The following is an 18,375-nucleotide window of genomic DNA, read 5'->3' as shown; positions in this document are numbered from 1 at the left end:
AAAAGGTGAGTTTAGAAAGGCATGCATATATTTCTAGATCATTTTCCTTATCGGGTCAGCTTGGATCTCTTCTCATTTTTGCCAATATTTAAGATAATCTTTATTTAAATGAGAAATAGCTCTACATAGACATCAAATGAGAACATACAAATAGCTAATATTTGAATATCAGAATGACAAACTTATCAATAGGGAAAGAAAAGTTACAAGCTATCACCTTACCCCACTAAGAATGATTATTTAAAAAAAAAAATAACAATAAAAAATGCTGGTAAGGATACAGAGAGAAGCAAATGTTTCTATTCTATTGGTCAAATGTAATTTAGTGTATGCCGTATGGAAAACACCATAGAGATGCCTCAAAAATTAAAACCACAGCTATAATATGACCCAGCAATTCCTCTAATGGATATAAATACAAAGAAAATAAAATGAATATATTGAAGAAGTGCCTGAGGCTCTCATGTCCACAGCAACCAAGCACTAGAAATAACCTAAGTGCTCACTGCCCAATGGGTGGATATAAAATGTGATACACATACAGCATGGACCATTATATCATAAAAAAGAAAATCTTATTATTTCTAACAACAAATAAAACTAGAGATCGTTAAGTTGAATAAGCCACCAGCAAAAAAAGACACTCCTGGAATATAAGAAAGCTAATCCTGAAGGGTACTAAGTTACAGGTAGAGAGACAGAAGCAGAAAGGCCCTCACCCACAAAAAGGCTAAAAAAGGAAAAAATACTCTCCATTTTTAAAGCAGTAAGAAGCATTTTTAATTTCTCTGATTTTTGAGGTTATAATTCCAACATTTCCCCTCCCTTTCCTCTCCTTGAACCCTCCCTGTACCCTCCTTGCTCTCCTTCAAACTCATGGCCTCTTTTTCTTTGTTACTACATGTATGCATGTACATCTACATACATGTATATTCCTAAATGTAGCCTGCTCAGTCTGTATGTCGCTGTGTGTGCGTCTTTAGGGCTGACCCCTTGGTACTGGATCACCAGTTGCTCTGCTCTTCCCTGGAGAGGACTCCTTCTCTTGCTCTCAGAACTCCTTAGTCGCATGCTGTTCTTTGTACAGGGTTGAGGCCTTGTGGACTTTCCCCTGTCCATTTTACCATGAAGAAATGATAAAACTGTGAAATATAGGTATGTTTAACCTGATTTAAATAGTATACAGTCTATCACACATGCATCAAAATATCACATTACTCTCTATGCACTGCTTTTTAACTCAGCTGAAAAATAATAAGATTTAACTAAACAAAGTATGATTCAAATGTATTATAAAACATGGGGTTTTTTTTGGGGGGGGGGGGGGCTGGAGATGGTTCAGGTAGTAAACGCAAGCATGAGGACCTGAGTTCAGATCCCAGTACTGTACTTAAAAAAACAAACAGGTAATATAGCACATGCCTACAATACCAGTGTGTGGGTGGTGAAGACAGGAAGATCGTAGGGTATCATCACCCAGCCAGTCTAGCCAACTGGAAAGCTCCAAGTTTAGGAAAGACTTTATCTCAAAGAAAAGGTAGATAAGCAACTGCAATCAACCCGATTTCCATGTGCATATGTATACCCTACCTATACACGTGCAGCCCCACCAAAACACACACACACACACACACACACACACACACACACACACACACACACACAAAGAATTTGATACATTCAAAAACAGAACAAAATGGCAAACATCTATGAACACCTATAACAAACTACCTGTCCAATATACAGTCTATTTCCTTTATTAGTATTTGAGAAAAAAGCCTAGCATAGTTTATAAGCATTCATTATGTACTAAAAGATTAAGTCCTTTATAAAAACATAACCACAATATTGCCATCGCTAAAATTAATGTTCAAAATTCTAATTGTGTCAACTACATATTTGCAAGGGATTTTTTTGGACTAGGGTACACATTAGAGGTGCATACAGTTGACTGATCAGTCCTTTCAGCCAATAGCAGTGGTCCCAATAAAGGCTGAAAGCCTGTTCTCCTCAGGATACAACAGTTTCTGAAAACATAACTGCCACTGCCTTGTGTGGTACCAGTTATGGACTCTAGGGAAGTTCCTAAATACCCTTCTATATATATAGGACAGCTGCCGGCTTCCATAAAAACTACTACCCAGGACAAAATGTCAACAGTGCTATTGGTAAGCCCTCAGATAGAGGTTTTACCAGGTCCTCTCTCTCTTTTCAGTTCCTACTGCTCTCCTATACACACAGCAGGACTTTGCTCATTATATTCAGTTTCTGCTTTCTTTCATTCCCTATAAACTAGTAGCTCCATCTAGAGACCTTCCATGTTGTCTTCTTCCAGTTTCTATGTATTTTAAAGAGGTAGAGACACTAAGATTACTTAGAACTCTATTTTTCTATCAGGAAATACATGTCTAACTATGCTCCTTACAGATGTCAGCAGTCACTGATGCTCAGTGCCCATATTAAACAGTTTATTGAGGAGATGCAAAATGGTGATATTTCAACTGTAACATTTCATGTTCATTCAGTACCTAAGTATTCCTAACAAGAAAATTCTCACCTATTGTCTGACTACCTAGCTGAAGACTTTGTATGGGAAAGGGAGAATAAAGGACTGATTTCCCCCCTCAGCTTAACTATCAGCTGGGAACATGATAAGAAGCTTCCAAGAAGCCTTCAGAATTAACACATTAATTTTTCTTTCAGAGGCTGGCTAACAGTCATGGACTCAGACATACTGAAGTACATCGGCCCACTAAGGTGTTCTTACTGATGCTGCAGTTCAGATTTTATCTTTGGCCAGTGGAAGAGCATCTTCAAGCTCGCTGCTGAGATGTTATTACCTAATCCTACTCAGCTCTGGTAGTCTTCCATCATGTATGGCATGATAAAAACATTCAAAGCTGAGCCCAAGGCCCCAAATCAGACACTCCCCCGCACCAAGACATGGAGAAATGGTTAATGTGAGGAGGTCAGGAAGTTTTTTGGCTTTAGTTCTGGATTCTTTATATTTAATTTTAAAACTGTACTTTCAGCCTCTTTTTTAAAAAAGAAATTCTGTCTTTAACATTCCTACTATTTGAGTCCATTGTCATGTTTTGTTCTGTTATTCATACCATTTTTTATTTAACATTTATTTTACTTTATTTATTTGGGGGAGGGAGGGCACAAGCCACAGGCCATAACTAGGAATTGTAGACACCAGTTCTATCCTTTCCAAAGCTATCAAGCTTGGCGGCAGGTGCCTTTACTCAGTGAATCACTTGATGGCCCTCCTTACCTTCCCTACTTACTATTTCTAAGTGCTTTTCTGTTTATTAGGGAATATCGCTAATCCACTCTAATAGCACACTGTTCATCTTTTTTGGTTTGACCTCCTCCTCCTCCTCTTCAGACAGGGTCTCCAATACTGTATCAGGAAGGAGTTAAAGGCAAAGGCTGGACTCTACTCTTGTCTCTGATTCTTTTTCAAAATCATACCAAGTGTGCTTTAAGTCTTAAAAATATGCAAAAATACTTCATATGCTAACCTAAAAAATTAAGAAAAATGTTCCTATTATTAAGAAAATATTTAATGCTGATTTTCAGTTAAAAATTAGTACTCAAAGCAAATAATCGATCACATAGTAACACATTTTTTCCTATTTTCTTGCCATTTACACTTTCAAATTCTAATCAGGGGCTAAAGATGCAGCCCAGTGGAAGAAACTTGTCTAGTACATACCAAACCCTGAAGTTCCATTCCTGACACACAGTAAAGCAAACAGAAAGAAAGTTATATGTGTGTGTGTATGTATATTTTGTCTTAAAAATTTGCTTTAGAACTTTAGCCCAAAGAATTTCTCATGTGGCTAGTATTAAAGATATGTTTGAGATAGTTTTTAAATGTACAGATACCTCTTAGATTACATTTGAAGTTATATAACTTTATTTTGCCACATAGTGGCTTATGTTATTAAGCCAAAATAAAATATAGCCATTTTCTCTCTGTAGTATGTTCTTCTTTTCCAAATTTTCCAATTATAAGCAATATTACAAATAAGTGTAAATAATCATTTTGTATTCTAATATAATAAATTCTATTAATTCATTATAGTGTCACTTGTTTTAAAATGTGGATCCCTTTGAATACTAACCAGGTTAAATATTTCAAATATTTGTCATTTAAATTTCCTTTTATGTAAAGGCATTACAACTGAACAGGTAACTACTATTAGGTCCGTGATGACATAAAATGTCTTCATCATGAGTCACTGTTTTATCCACTGCATTAAATAAGTCATTAAGAATCATGGAACAGGAGTTCGAGAAATGCCTCAATGGGAAAGACACTTGTTGCACAACCATGAACAGACAGCAGCACCTATGTCAAAAGTTGGCTGTGGCATATGTACCTGGAACCCTACCAGTACAGGGGAGGGAGAAAGATGGAGGTACAGAGGTAGGAGAATTGCTGGGCTTGCAGTTTGTCAACCTAACTTCATGTTCAGTGAGGACCTGTCTCACAGGAATAAAGTGGAGAGAGTAATTGAGCAGGCCACTATCTGGTCTCTGCACCTGCTGGATGTGTGCATATACCACACATACATATGCACACACAACCCTACCTGGAAAGCTATAGAATATTAAGATTCAAATTATTTTAATTGATTCTAGTTATTATGATGCAACAATGAATTATTCTTGCAATGTCCCTTATTTATAATGTTGCTAAAATGATGGCATAATATAAAATATCTTTAAAATATACTTCATAGGTTCTATACTTATCATGTTTAGAATGAAATCTGAACTCACGAACATATGCACAGCAGATACTGAGCCAAAGGGAGAGGAAGGAAGGAAGAAGGGAGAGAGGAAGAAAGGAAGATAAAATAACTCATCATAAAACTCATTTTAACTTCAGACCCTGTTAAGTATAATAGCCTATTGGTACTGAGTGATGCGGCTAGCCCTTTGTCTCCAGGGAACTCTTAACCAGCTAAGTCATTTTTAAGTTCTTGATTCTCAACCAGATGATTATAAAAATTCACAAGACTTAATCTCTATAATCCCCACCAGCTCTAAAATTCTATTTATTTGCAAATCTGTATCCAAAGATTCTCTTAAAAAACAATCACACCTTAAATCACTGAAGCTCAAGGCTGTGCTATGCACAGTACAGGTATTTTAAGTAATTACTGACTGGCTAACCACAATAGATTGAATAAAGGAAAAGATTTCTCTATGCAGTTTAACAATGGGATTTCACTACTAACTAAATAGAATTTTAATGCATCATCAGAGGAAAAAAATCAGCTGTACTTCTAAAAAAACAGAAATAAATGGAGAAATATACTCACCAATATATCTTGGCCAACATGTTGCTTTCCTTTTTCTTCATGGGGTCCTAAAACCAATTTTCCAGTAGAAAAAAACGCTGTATCCAGTGTTTTAAAAACTTTCAAACCATTTTGCTCTACAAAAAATTGGTAGGTATCTTGTGGTCTTATAAGATCTAGGAGGAAAATAATACAAATACAAAGCCATCACAAGCTATAACAGCCTGTAACTGTCATCTTAGCACTTAGGGAACTAAGGAGGGTTAAAATTGGAAGTCCATCTGAGCTAAGCATGGGAAACCCTATTGTAAGAGTAGTCTTCAGTGATATATTAAACATTTATAGACACATCATTTAGACGATGCATCCATAGAAGTACTATTACACAGGGTGAAGATGGCTGAATCTGGAGCTGGAATGCCAAAGGTCACATTCTGCCTGGCTCATAAACTGTATGACTTCAGACTACTTAAGTTCTCTCTCTAAACCTCAATTTCCTTTCCATAAAAATGAGCAACAGCCTATGTTTAAACAGCTTCTGTGAACATCAAAGAGTTAATATAGAACAAAAAGAAATGACTGGCTCAAACTAAGCACTATGTTATTTATCTTAGCTTAACAATACTAGAACTGTTTTTACTTCTATGGAGGCTAAGGAGGACAATACTATTAGGGGAGACACAATAAAGAGCTTCGTGTCTTTACAAAGCTGGAGAAAGTCCAAAAATAAAAAGTGTCATCACAATTACAATAAATTGATTTTTGTTCATTTGATGACTAATCAGAAATATTTTTATTTAATTAAGCAAAGACTATAAGAAAACAAAATATAAGCCTTAGCTCAATAATCACTCTCTCCTTTCAGGTTTCCTTTCCACTTATGAACCTTTCCAAGCCTCTTAATGTATTCATTAATCATAGCTTCTGGCTCGGTATCATTAGATATTTGAGAATGTTAAGGGTCAATATATACAATGCAATAAAGAAAATGCATAGACTACTGAAACAGATAAAAGTAAAAAAAAAATTTTCTAGCCTGGAGGGGCTCATGTTTTCACACTAAATAATGCCTTCTGTATTTCAACCTCTGAAACACAGAATGACTCTAAAGACGATAAATGGAAACTAGTTCGTAGACAAAATTTAAGGGGGAATATAGTGACTTCTAGTTTGACCAATCTGTTTGACTTGAGGAATAGTTGTTATTACTTCTGATACAGTCTGTGGAGGTTTGAATAAGAATGACCCCCATAGGTTCATATATTTGAATGCTTACTCACCAGGGAGTGGGACCGTGTGACAAGATTAGGAGGTACAGCCTTGTTGGAGGAAGTGTGTCACTAGTGGTGGGCTTTGAGGTTTCAAAAGCTAATGCCAAGTCCAGTCTCTCTGCCTGCAGATCAGGATGTAGCTCAACTACCTCTCCAGCACCATGCCTGCCATGCTTGCTGCCATGTTAATGGACTAAACCATAATGATAAATGAAAGTGTGAGCAAGCCCCCAACTAAGTGCTTTCTTTTATAAGAGTTGCCTCGGTTAATGGTTTCTCTTCATAGTAATAGGACAGTAACTAAGACACAGTCCTTATAGTTATTAAGATATTTAAGTACTTCCTGTATGTAAATACTGCTTGGTAGGTATGGTGGTGTGAAAGAAAATGGCCCCCAAAGGGAGTGGCACTATTAGGAGCTGTGGTCTTATGGGAGTAGGTGTGGCCTTGTTGGAGTAGGTGTGGTCTTGTTGGAAGAAGTGTGTCACTGTGGAAGCAGGCTTTGAGGTCTCATATTTCCTCAAGCCACACCCAGTGAGACAGTTGCCTACATATCAACATGTAGCACCTCCTTCTCCAGCTCCATGCCTGTCTGCATGCTGTCATGCTCTCCATCATGATGATAATGGACTAAACCTCTGGAACAGTGACCCACCACTTCAATTAAATGTTTTCCTTTATAAGAGTTGCTATGGTCACAGTATCTCTTCACAGAAATAGAACTTATCTAAGACAGTTGGTAAACACCCACATATTCCCTAAACCCCTATACCACCAGAGTTTATTCCTTAGAATTGTGTATGGCCTCCCAGAAACTAAAAGTTTAACATCTATGTAATACAGCATGAGGCTTCTAGGTTCTTAACATTAATGCTAATGTTTGTATGGCTGACTGATGCTATTGTACAGTCATCTTCACAAAGATTTTATGTCCCAGATACCATTATTGGTGTCCAAAGGTTCAGAAGATAGTGTGTGCCCTGGCCCCAATTCTGCTTGGGTCACATGGACTACATCCTGGGGCATACCAGTTAACTTTCCATAATTTCCCATAGAAAGTTCCTCCTATTTCTTCCCAGTTATAGAAGGCCTAGGCCTACTGGAGGAGATAACACACCTGGTAGGTAATTGTTGCACATGAACTCCAGAATTCAGAACACAAACACGTAATATTGTACTTGACATAAATGCTCATCCCTAATTATTCTCACAGAGGCTGTTTATCGGAATAGACTTTAGGGCTGAGGGAGGAAGAGGGGAAAGAGGGAGGGGAGAGGTAAAGGGAGAGAGGAGAGAGGGAGGGAGAGTACACACACACAAACCAACCATTCAATAGTTTCTGTTAAATTATTTTCAGTATCATTCCCAAGCTTACCCATAGGGACAATCTCTCTTGTTTCTGGGTCCTTTGCCAACGTTGCCTGAAAGGGATCTCCTAGAGTTATATCCAGATTCAGTACTAACCTATCCTCTGTAAAACAAATACCATTGAAATAAAACTTAATTAATTCATCTCCATTATTAAAAAATCATTACAAACTATAATGAGACAAGTTGTAAAGAAAGCTGACAAAGATTTAGCAACCTCTTCCTGATCATATGTTAGCACATTAAGAAACAAAATTTCAAATTCCAGGACATATTTAATGTAAAACCAATACCTCTGTGAGCCATTATGTAAACTTTCATTTCAACAAAAGACTAAATGATGACTTGTATATTCCCTCAGAGCTGCAATCATGGCAACGTTCTGAAAAAGTTCATTAAATGTCTACTGTAACCATATTTTGAGCATGGAAAAAGGGTCATATGACCCTTCAGTAATGCACTCATAAGGAAATATTTTATACTATACTATACAGCTATTTTTATAAGAATAAAATTGTCCTACATTCTAAATTAAGAGGGGGGCAACATTATAAAGTGACTTTTACTGAAGAGAATACTACGTCTCAAGTTTTTTAAAGGTATGAAATCTAAATTACATTAGAATAGGTTCATACTTTCATAGCTGTCACGACGGATCCATTTCCCGCTAGCTTTTTTGTTGACTTTGGCCAGGTTTCTTTTCGACTTTCCTCTGGGTGATACTGGAGGTGGGGATACTATTCCAATGACAATCCTTCCTAAAATTTAATAAAAAAGGTAAAAGTAACATTTCTGGGGACTTCAAAAGCTAAAAGCAAAACATTAAATATATTTCTTTTCAAAGTACCAAGGGAAATGCTGTTACTACATGCTATGCTGTTAAAGTGACACAAATATTAACCAAGTCCATTTGTGTCGCTGAAGCACTATGAGACAAGACTCAATGAGCTGTTTACTCACCCAAAATCAACAGTGGTCAATGGAGGGCTAAAGACAAACAAGAACACTGTAGAAACTAGTAATAAAATTGAAGGAGTAAGCCACATGCAAGTGTCCTTTAACATAGCTACATCCATCTAAATAGGGAAATAACTTTATCACTTAGTTCCTTGTTAACCCTCTATAAAAAGAATAAATGCTAAGAATGAGAAAGACACCATTTTTATCAGATATATTCTAATGTGTTTCATTTTAGGCTGGAAAGACAGTTCACCAGTAAAGAGATTGTTTATACTGCTCTTATAAAGCACCCATGATGGTTGCCTCACAATCACCTCGTCAATCCAGCTCCAGGGGGATCCAATGATTCTTTGCCTCTGTGTATATCCTCACACCCACCCACATAAATATAAAGGTTAAAAATGATTCACTTTATGCAATCAGAAACCTCAGATATTTAAGTGACAATATCTACAAAGTCACAGAGTCAAATAGATAGTAACAAAAAAAGGAAAAAAGTCAACACCTCTAAAATAATGAGACAAATCTGAATGAAAACCCAATTTTTATGTTTGTATGTGGGAGGTGATGATTAAATGAGGTAATGTATGGTAATGTGTAGGATAGGGCCTGTCACATGATAAAATTAATCAGAGCAATAATTCCTTCATTTATAAGACATTGTCATCTAAATTAGGTCTTACCTGATGGCCTTTGTTGATAATCTATCCGTTCCCCTCGCCAATATTCCAGAGGTTTCAAACGTATTCTCTTTGTTCTACGAACATTTGGTGAGTTGGAGGGCAGGACTGCCAAAAGGTAACAAAAATTCAGAGGCTGAGTAAACAGTAAAAGTGCATGCCAACTCTTAGAACAGCATGTTTCTATGATGGGACAAAAATCCACAAAATTTTAGATGTTTGTGCAAATAAATAAAAATCCATGAAAAATCAAGCCTCTAGATTGTCCAAGAAATAAAAGATTGATAATATCCACGTGTGAGAATGTTAATGGTATTATCTGAATGATGCTACACTCCATATATTAAACAGAATTTGTTTTTATAATTTGAGATTCCATTAGTTTATGATTCCCACTAACCTGCAGAACCACTTCTACCAGGGACCCCTGCTGTGAGATGTTCTGTATGCTCTGAATGTGTTGCTCATAAAATGCTGATTGGCCAGTAGCCAGGCAGGAAATACAGGTGGGACAAAGAGAGAGAAGAAGGCTGGGAGTGGAAGGCTAAGTGAGGAGACGCTGACAGTCACCAGCCAGACACAGAGGAAGCAAGGTGTGAAGGCAGAATTGGGAAAGGTACCAAGCCACATGGCTAAACATAGATAAGAATTATGTATTAATTTATGTGTAAGCGCTAGTCAGTAATAAGCCTGAGCTACTGGCCAAACAGTTCATAAGTAATATAAGTCTCTGTGTGTTTACTTGGGTCAGAGCGGCTATGGGATTGGTGGTGAGAGAGATTTTTTTCCTGACCACCGGCAGGCTGGGACACAGGAAAACTTCAGCTATAGACCACCACCCCACCCCACCCCCGGCCGCCGCCCAAGTCACAATATATGGCTAGGTTCCAAGTGGATGAACTTTATCTTCCTTCCTGCTCTCCATTCCAGTTTCTTTAGACCAATTTTTAGACCTGCTGCAGCTTGCCCACCTCAGTAAAACCTCCCAAGCCCATTTCCAAGCCCTTCAGACTCAGCCTCTTGGTGCAGAGTTCTTCCTTACCATATCTCAGCCTTTCCTTCTTTCCCATCTCCATTGCATTATGTCTTCTCACTGAACCACAGAAGTACAAGGGACCCCAGGCACCACACTTACCTGGGAATCAGGGTCTCCAAAGAAACCATGGTTGGCTAGGACCCAGAATAGACAATAGCAACCAAAACAGAACATCCACCACATAACAAAGACAAAAAGAGTTAGCTATGCCAAGAATCCTTCAAAAGTCAATCAACTTCAGAAGCTAGATCCCAGGACCAAAAAACAAAATAATATAACCAAGACAAAACAGTACAGTATATGCCTCCTTCAGAAGCCAGTAATACTATTAATGTAATAGGCCCCAAGAAAAGCATTTTAGCTGAAGCACAAGAAAAGGACTTCAAAATGGTAACTAACAAATATGTTCAAAGATGCTAAAGAGGATATGAATAAATGTGTACCTTGAAAACCTAAACAATTGAATGAAATAATGAAAACGATCCAAGATATGAAGGTAGAATTTAACAAAAGAACCACTAAAGAAAACCCAAACAAAAATAAAACTATAAATAAAAAGCTTAGGATATCAAACAGAATCCTCAGAAGTAAGCCTCACCAAAAAAAAAAAAAAAAAAAGACATGGAAGAGAAAGTCTCAGGTGATGAAGAAAAAATAGAATAGCTCAGTTAAAGAAAATGATAAATCTAAAAAAGCCAGGCACAAAACACCCAGAAAACATGGGACAAAAAGACCAAATATACAAATAATGGGTGTAAAGTAAAGAGATGAAACCCAGGTCAAAGGCATAGAAAATATTTTTAATGAAACCATAGAAGAAAATGTCCCCAATCTAGAGAGAAATACCTATCAAGGTATACAAAGCACATAGAATACCAAATATGTGGGACCAGAAAAAAGTTCAAAACAGAAAACCTAAATAACAAGTTCTTAATATATACAACTTATCAAAGTAAAATTGAGATGAAATAATTTAAACAGATACAAATCACCAAGTAAAACAGAAAGAATAATTAAGAGCCTCATATCCAAATATCAACAACAAACCCATGAACAAATAGATGCAGAATTCTACCATAAATTGTAAGAATGAACACCAAAATTCCTCAAATTATTCCACAAAATAGAAAATGAAGGAATACTTCCTAATTCATCATACACAGCCAATATATTACCCTGATACCAAAATTATACAAACACTTAACAAACAAAGAAAATTAAAGACCAATCTCTTTTATGAACATAGTTGCAAAAATTCTCAAAATACTTGCAAATCAAATTCAAGAACACATCAAAAAGATTATCCACCATGATCAAGTGGTATTCATCCCAGAGATGCTGGGATGGTTCGATAAACATAAATCAATAAATGTAATCTACTACACAAACAGACTGGACAACAAAAATCACAAAATCATCTCATTACATGAAAAGACCTTTAACAAACATCTAACATATATGTGTGTATAAGTGTGTGTCTGTATGTGTGTATAAATGTATATGTGTACATAGTATATATATGTGTGTGTGTATATATATATGTGTGTGTGTATGTATATATATATATATATATATATATATATATGTGTGTGTGTGTGTGATAAAAATCAGGGAGACACTAAAGATCCAAGGGACATAACTCAACATAATAGAGCCAATTAAAAGGAAGCCCACAGCTAACATCATCTAAATGGAGAGAAGTTCAAAGCATCTCTGCTAAAATCAGGAAGACGACAAGGATGTCCACTCTCCCTATACCTATTCAGTATAGAACTTGAAATTTTAGAAATATCAGTAAGATAACTGAAGGCGATAAAGGGGATACAAATAGGACAGGAAGAAGTCAAAGTAATCTTTATTTGTGGATGCTAAGATGTAATACATAAAAGACCCTAAGGATTCCACCAGGATATTCCTACTGTTGACAATCTTCAGCAAAGTAGCAGGATGTAAAGGTAACATAAAAATCAGTAACTTTTCTATAGACAAATGACAAAAAGACTAAGAAATCAGGAAAACAGTACTTTTCACAGTATCCTCAAAAACAACCACAACAAAAAAACCACAGGATAGCTAAAAGAATCCTAAATAATAAAAGAAGCTCTGGCGTTATCACAATTCCAGACTTCAAGTTGTACTATACAGAACTACAGTAATAAATACAGCATAGTATTGGCATAAAAATAGACACATTGGTCAATGGAATCAAACTGAAGATCCAGCCATAAGGCCACTCACCTATGAACACCTGATTTTGACAAGCCAAAAACACAATGGAGAAAAGACAGCATCTTCAGCAAATGGTGCTGGTCAAATTGGATTGCTACATGTACAATGAAAAATAGATCTATATCTCTCATCCTGCACAAAAATTCGTCTCCAAATGTAAAAAAGACCTCAATATAAAATTAGATACCCCTAATCTAATAGAGAACATGGGAAATAAGCTTGAACTCATTTGCAGCGGAAAAGACTTTCTGAACAAGACACTTAGAGACTAAGACTATGGTGGTTGAAATGAGAATGGCCCTCAAAGGCTCATACATTTGAATGCTTGGTTCTCGGTGAACTGTTTATAAAGGATTAGGAGATGTGACCTTGTTGGAGGAATTGTGTCACTAGGGGTGAGCTTTAGGTTTCAAAAGCCCATGTCAGGTCATCTTGCTTTTCTCCGCCTACAGAGCATGGATCAGGATGTAAGCTCTCAGCTACTGCTCTAGCACCATGGAAATGGACTGCCTGCCGCCAAGCTCCCCACAGTGGAAATGGACTATCGCTTTGACACTGTAAGCAAGCCCTCAAATAAATACTTCCTTTTATAAGTTGCTTTGTTCATGGTATTTCATCACAGCAACAGAACAATAAATAAGCCAAAGATCAATAATAAATGAGTTCTCATGAAAGTGAAAAGCTTCTGTACAGTACAGGACATAATTTGAACACAACAGTAGTCAATGGGGGAAAGGGGGAAAAATCTTTACCAATTATGCATCTGATATAGGGTTCATATTTAGAATATATTAAGAAATAAAAAACTGAAAAAGAAAAGAAATTAACCCAATTTTTAAAATGGGGTATACAACTAAACAGAACTAAACATAGTTCTCAAAAGATGAAACACAAAAGCTGAGAAACTTTTTAAAAGGTGAGCAGCCTTAACAATCAAGGAAATATAAACTAAAACTACTTTGAGGGGGCTGGAGAGATGGCTCAGTGGTTAAGAGCACTGGCTGCTCTTCCAGAAGAGCCAGGTTCAATTCCCAGCACCACATGGCAGCTCACAACTGTCTGTAACTACAGTTCCAGGAGATCTAACACCTTCACACCAATGCATATAAAATAAAAGTAAATAAATTACTTAAAAAAAAAACTTTGAGATTTCATAATACACTATGAAATGCTGAGAACTAAATATGTAATACTAATTGGGGTATATTTTTCCTGCTTAAAAAAATTAAGTTATATTTATAGACAGATTCAATAATACCACTTTCTTCAATAGAAATACTGAAAGAATAAATTATTTTACCGAATTTGTGATGTATATTCCTATCTGGTGGCACATTAGAACTTCTTATTCTTAAATCTGCAAAATACAAAAGACAGTATTATAAACAATACAACAATGCCTGCTAATTCCGTATTGACTTAAATTACTATCTGGTCAACTTTCACTAAGGATTATAAATAAAATTTAAACCTGAAAATATAATTTATACTTTCGTTTTTCATTGAGAAACAATACAAACTAAGGAAAAAAAAAAACAGTATAACATCTCTTTACACTTTGATACAATAAACATATTTAAAGAGCACAACCATTAAAATTAACAAAAAAACTCTATTATTCATGAATAGTAAATAATCCATCAGCAAATAAAAATGCATGGCATAATGGTTAGGAATAATATGCAATGTCACCTACAATCTACCTACATCTTTCTTCTTAAAGCTCTAATAATAAAATCACTCCCAGGTTCTCAACTTAGCAATGTACTAAAACACCAAAAGATTTTGTCATTGATTTTTTTTCCCCCGTCATATACACAAGTGATCTTTATTAAGAAGCAGAGTCCCAATATTGTACAGGTGCCCAAACTGTTGAGTCCACCTAGTCTACCCTGTACCCACACTCCCAATCCTAGGATCCAGCCATAATTCTACATTGAGTGCCCAGACCTAATCTGCTGAGCCCACAGCCCCAGCCCCATGCTCTCCTCAACCTCCAGGCTTGGGCCAGGATACACATTCTATGTACTACCTCAGCATTCTGTGTCCCTAATACTTCAACCCACCCACACCATATCCAACTTCCACAGGCTATGTTCTGTCCCAGCCCACTGGGTCCACATCAAACACAGAATCAATGAAAGAAGTCTACATGCCCACAGTTTATCACAAAATAAAAAAATGAAAAATCAAAACAGTATGTTCCCTCTAAATCCACCAGCCCTACAGAGGAGTTCTAGAAATAATTTAGATGAACTTTAGGACACGTAGTGCAAAAGAACTACCATAAACTTCAAATAATTCAAGGAGTTAAAGAAGAAACAGCTGAATGAACTTGAAGAAAATAAATGCCTAAGTGACACCACCACCACCACCAACAACAACAACAAAAAAAAAAAACTACACAAACATGAAGCTGATGAAAATGATGAAGACATCCCAGGATTCACACACTAAATTCAATAAAGAGGTGTATATTGAAGAGAACTCAAGATGAAATGAAGGTGAATTTAAAAAAAAACAACCCAACAAGAAAACTTAGGAGAAATCTTTACAAGTAGAATGAATCAAAAAGAAGACAGAATATGAGGACTCAAAGACGAAGTAGAAGTATGAGAAAAGCAAAGAATATGAGAAATTTCAAAAAAACAACCTATAGGAAAGGAACATGCAGGAACTGTGGGACACCATGAAAAGATAAATTATAGGCACAGATGAGGAACAAAACCCCAATTCAATAGGATAGACCAGATCTTTAACAAGATAATAAAACAAAATGTTCCCAAACTAAGGAAAAACATACCCATACAGATACATAGTTAAAACACTAAGTATACGGAACAAAGAAAGAATATTTAAAGCTACATGGAAAAAAAACACATTTGACATAAAGAAAACACATCAGAGTAACTGCTGATTTCTCAATGGAAACTGAACAGCAGAAGATCCTAGAGCAATGTACTAGAAGTTCTAAGAGCTTATGGGTGACAACCAAGACTATATATAGTACCCAACAAAATTATCAGTCATGGTCATAAAAGGTTCCATAATATAAAAAGGCTAAAAGAATTCATGTTCACCAAACCAGCTCTAAAGAGAATACTGGAAACAATACTTCTATTTCTAAACAGAGAAATATGCATAATTAAGAGACAGTAGGAAAAAAGAGAAAACAAAACAAATGGAACTATGATTACTGAAATACAAAGTACAACTAGGAGCACGAGGAAGGAAGGAAGGAAGGAAGGAAGGAAGGAAGGAAGGAAGGAAGGAAGGAAGGAAGGAAGGAAGGAAGGTTGGTTTGCTATAAATTGCCTTTATTATGTTTAGATATGTTCCTAGTATTCCTGGTCTCTCCAATACCTTTATCATGAAGGGGTGTTGAATTTTTGTCAAAGGCTTTTAGCATCTAATGAGATGACCATGTCTTTTACTTTCAGTTTGTTTATATGATGGATTACATTGATAGATTTTCCTATGATGAACCATCCCTGCATCTCTGGGATGAAGCCTACTTGACCATAGTGGATGATTTTTTGGATGTGTTCTTGGATTTGGTTTACCAGTATTTTATTGAGTATTTCTGCATCAATGTTCATGAGGGAGATTGGTCTGTAATTCTCTTTCTCCGTTTCATCTTTGTGTGGTTTGGGTATCAAGGCAACTGCAGCCTCATAAAAAGAGTTTGGCAATGCTCCTTCTGTTTCTATTGTGTGGAACAATGTGAGTATTGGTATTAGCTCTTCTTTGAAATTCTGGTAGAATTCTGCACTGAAACTATCTGACCCTGGGCTTTTTGTTATTTTTTTATTTTTTGGTTGGGAGACTTTTATCATAGAACCTTCATCCAGTAACTGATGGAAGCAGATGCGGAGATCTACAACCAAGCACCAAGCTGAGCTCCAGGAGTCTAACCAAAGAGAGGGAAATGGGATTCTATGAGCAAGGGAGATCAAAATCATGAAGGGGAAATCTAGAGACAACTGAACCAAGCTCATAGAAACTCAGGAACTTTAGACCGACAGCTGTGGAGCCTACATGGGACCAGAATAGGCCCTCTACATACAGGAGACAGTTGTGTAGCTTGGTCTTTTGAGGGGGCCCTGGCAGTGTGATCAGGATCCATCCCTGGTGCATGAGCTGGCTTTCTGGATCCCATTACCTATGAATGGAAGCCTTCCTCACCCTTGATGCAGTGTGGGAGGGGCTTGGACTTGCCTTAACTGAGTGTACTAACTAGGCTTTGCTGACTCCCCTTGGGAGGCCTTACCCTTTTGGAGGAGGGGATGGGAGATGGGCGGGGGTGGGGAAAAGCTGGAGGGGGGAGCTGTGGTTGGTATGTAAAATGAATTTAAAAATTTTTAATAAATTTTAAAAAAAGAATTAACAAATCTAGGAGGTGGATCTCTGAGGAGATAAACAAGATTAGCAGACCCCTGACTCAACTAGCCAAAAGAAAAAGGACCCAAATTAACAGAATCATAAATGAACAGGGAAACACTATAACAGACACCAAAGAAATCAATATTGTAAGTGAATACTTAAAAAAAAATACTCCATTAAATTAGAAAATCTAAAAGAAATGGACAAATTTCTAGATTTATTGAAATTACAAGGGGGAGGAAATTATATAATTATATTTCAAATTTTTAAAATGGCAACAAAAAGAAAAGCCTCAGCAACATTTTCATTTCCTTCTTGAATTTCTGCCAGCTAGAGTGAGTTGGTATACTAACTGAACACATAAAAATTACTTTCTAGGACTAATGTGGTTACATCCAAAATCCTAAGAATATATGCAAATTCCATTAGGGAGTTAAACTTTGGGGGAAGACAATGGTGCTATCAACTATTCAAGATTGCCATGCTTTCAGGAAAGACAATACAGCCATACGAAAAGGCCACACAGATGGAAAGAATCTGAGATAGCTCAAAGTGTTCTGTCTATCCAAGATGGGTGCCAAACACAGAAATGAGGAACTCATTTCAAATATCTAGTTCAATTAAACTTACAGAAATTGCAGTTAAATAGCTCATATCTAACTATCAAATCATAAATGTACCCTCCTAAGAACTGCCTAGACAAATCAAGTCTACTACCAGAATCACATAACGTACATCAATGGCTGTAGTAAGCTGCTGAGTTTTGAGGTAGCAACGAAGCAGTAAGTGCTTGGAATACTTCTTGTTCATGAGCTACGTATGTTGACTGTAATATTTGCATTTTTTCAGAAAACTTGGCCCAAGCTTTCAGAAAACATTTTTTTGTTTTGTTTTGTTTTTCAAGACTACTAAATCAAAAATAGAATTGTTGATTTGGAAGAAACTATTGTGTCTATAAAACTGAACTGCCCTGTACTAAATAAATCTGTAGAGATCAAAAGCAGATGAGTGTTTGCCCAGGCCCGAGAGAAAGAGAATGCAATGACTGCATACCATTGACTTGTCAGCTAATGACATGTGAAGTTCATCTTAAAAATTAACCTGTTATCACCTCCACTCCAACCCAATCT

General features: G+C 36.5%; 1 protein-coding gene across 2 annotated transcripts in view; it reads right to left on the bottom strand.

Annotated features, from left to right (window-relative positions):
* Positions 1-3,590: 3,590 nt before the first annotated feature.
* Positions 3,591-18,375, bottom strand: part of Cenpc (centromere protein C) — a 46,159-nt gene continuing 31,374 nt past the window's right edge. The window contains exons 7-11 of one of the 2 annotated variants that reach the window (XM_036200908.1): positions 14,163-14,219; positions 9,601-9,705; positions 8,593-8,715; positions 7,965-8,060; positions 3,591-5,494 (exon numbers count right to left, since the gene is read on the bottom strand). In XM_036200908.1, coding sequence (XP_036056801.1) covers positions 5,304-5,494; positions 7,965-8,060; positions 8,593-8,715; positions 9,601-9,705; positions 14,163-14,219 — 572 coding nt within the window. In that variant the 3' untranslated portion in view covers positions 3,591-5,303. The remainder of the gene's footprint in view (positions 5,495-7,964; positions 8,061-8,592; positions 8,716-9,600; positions 9,706-14,162; positions 14,220-18,375) is intronic. The other variant, XM_036200907.1, reaches the window with a different exon arrangement.

Source organism: Onychomys torridus, chromosome 10, assembly GCF_903995425.1.
Source record: "Onychomys torridus chromosome 10, mOncTor1.1, whole genome shotgun sequence".
Classification (NCBI taxonomy): Eukaryota; Metazoa; Chordata; class Mammalia; order Rodentia; family Cricetidae; genus Onychomys; species Onychomys torridus.
Note: the sequence above shows the minus strand (reverse complement) of the source record. Positions and strands in the feature narration are given on the sequence as shown.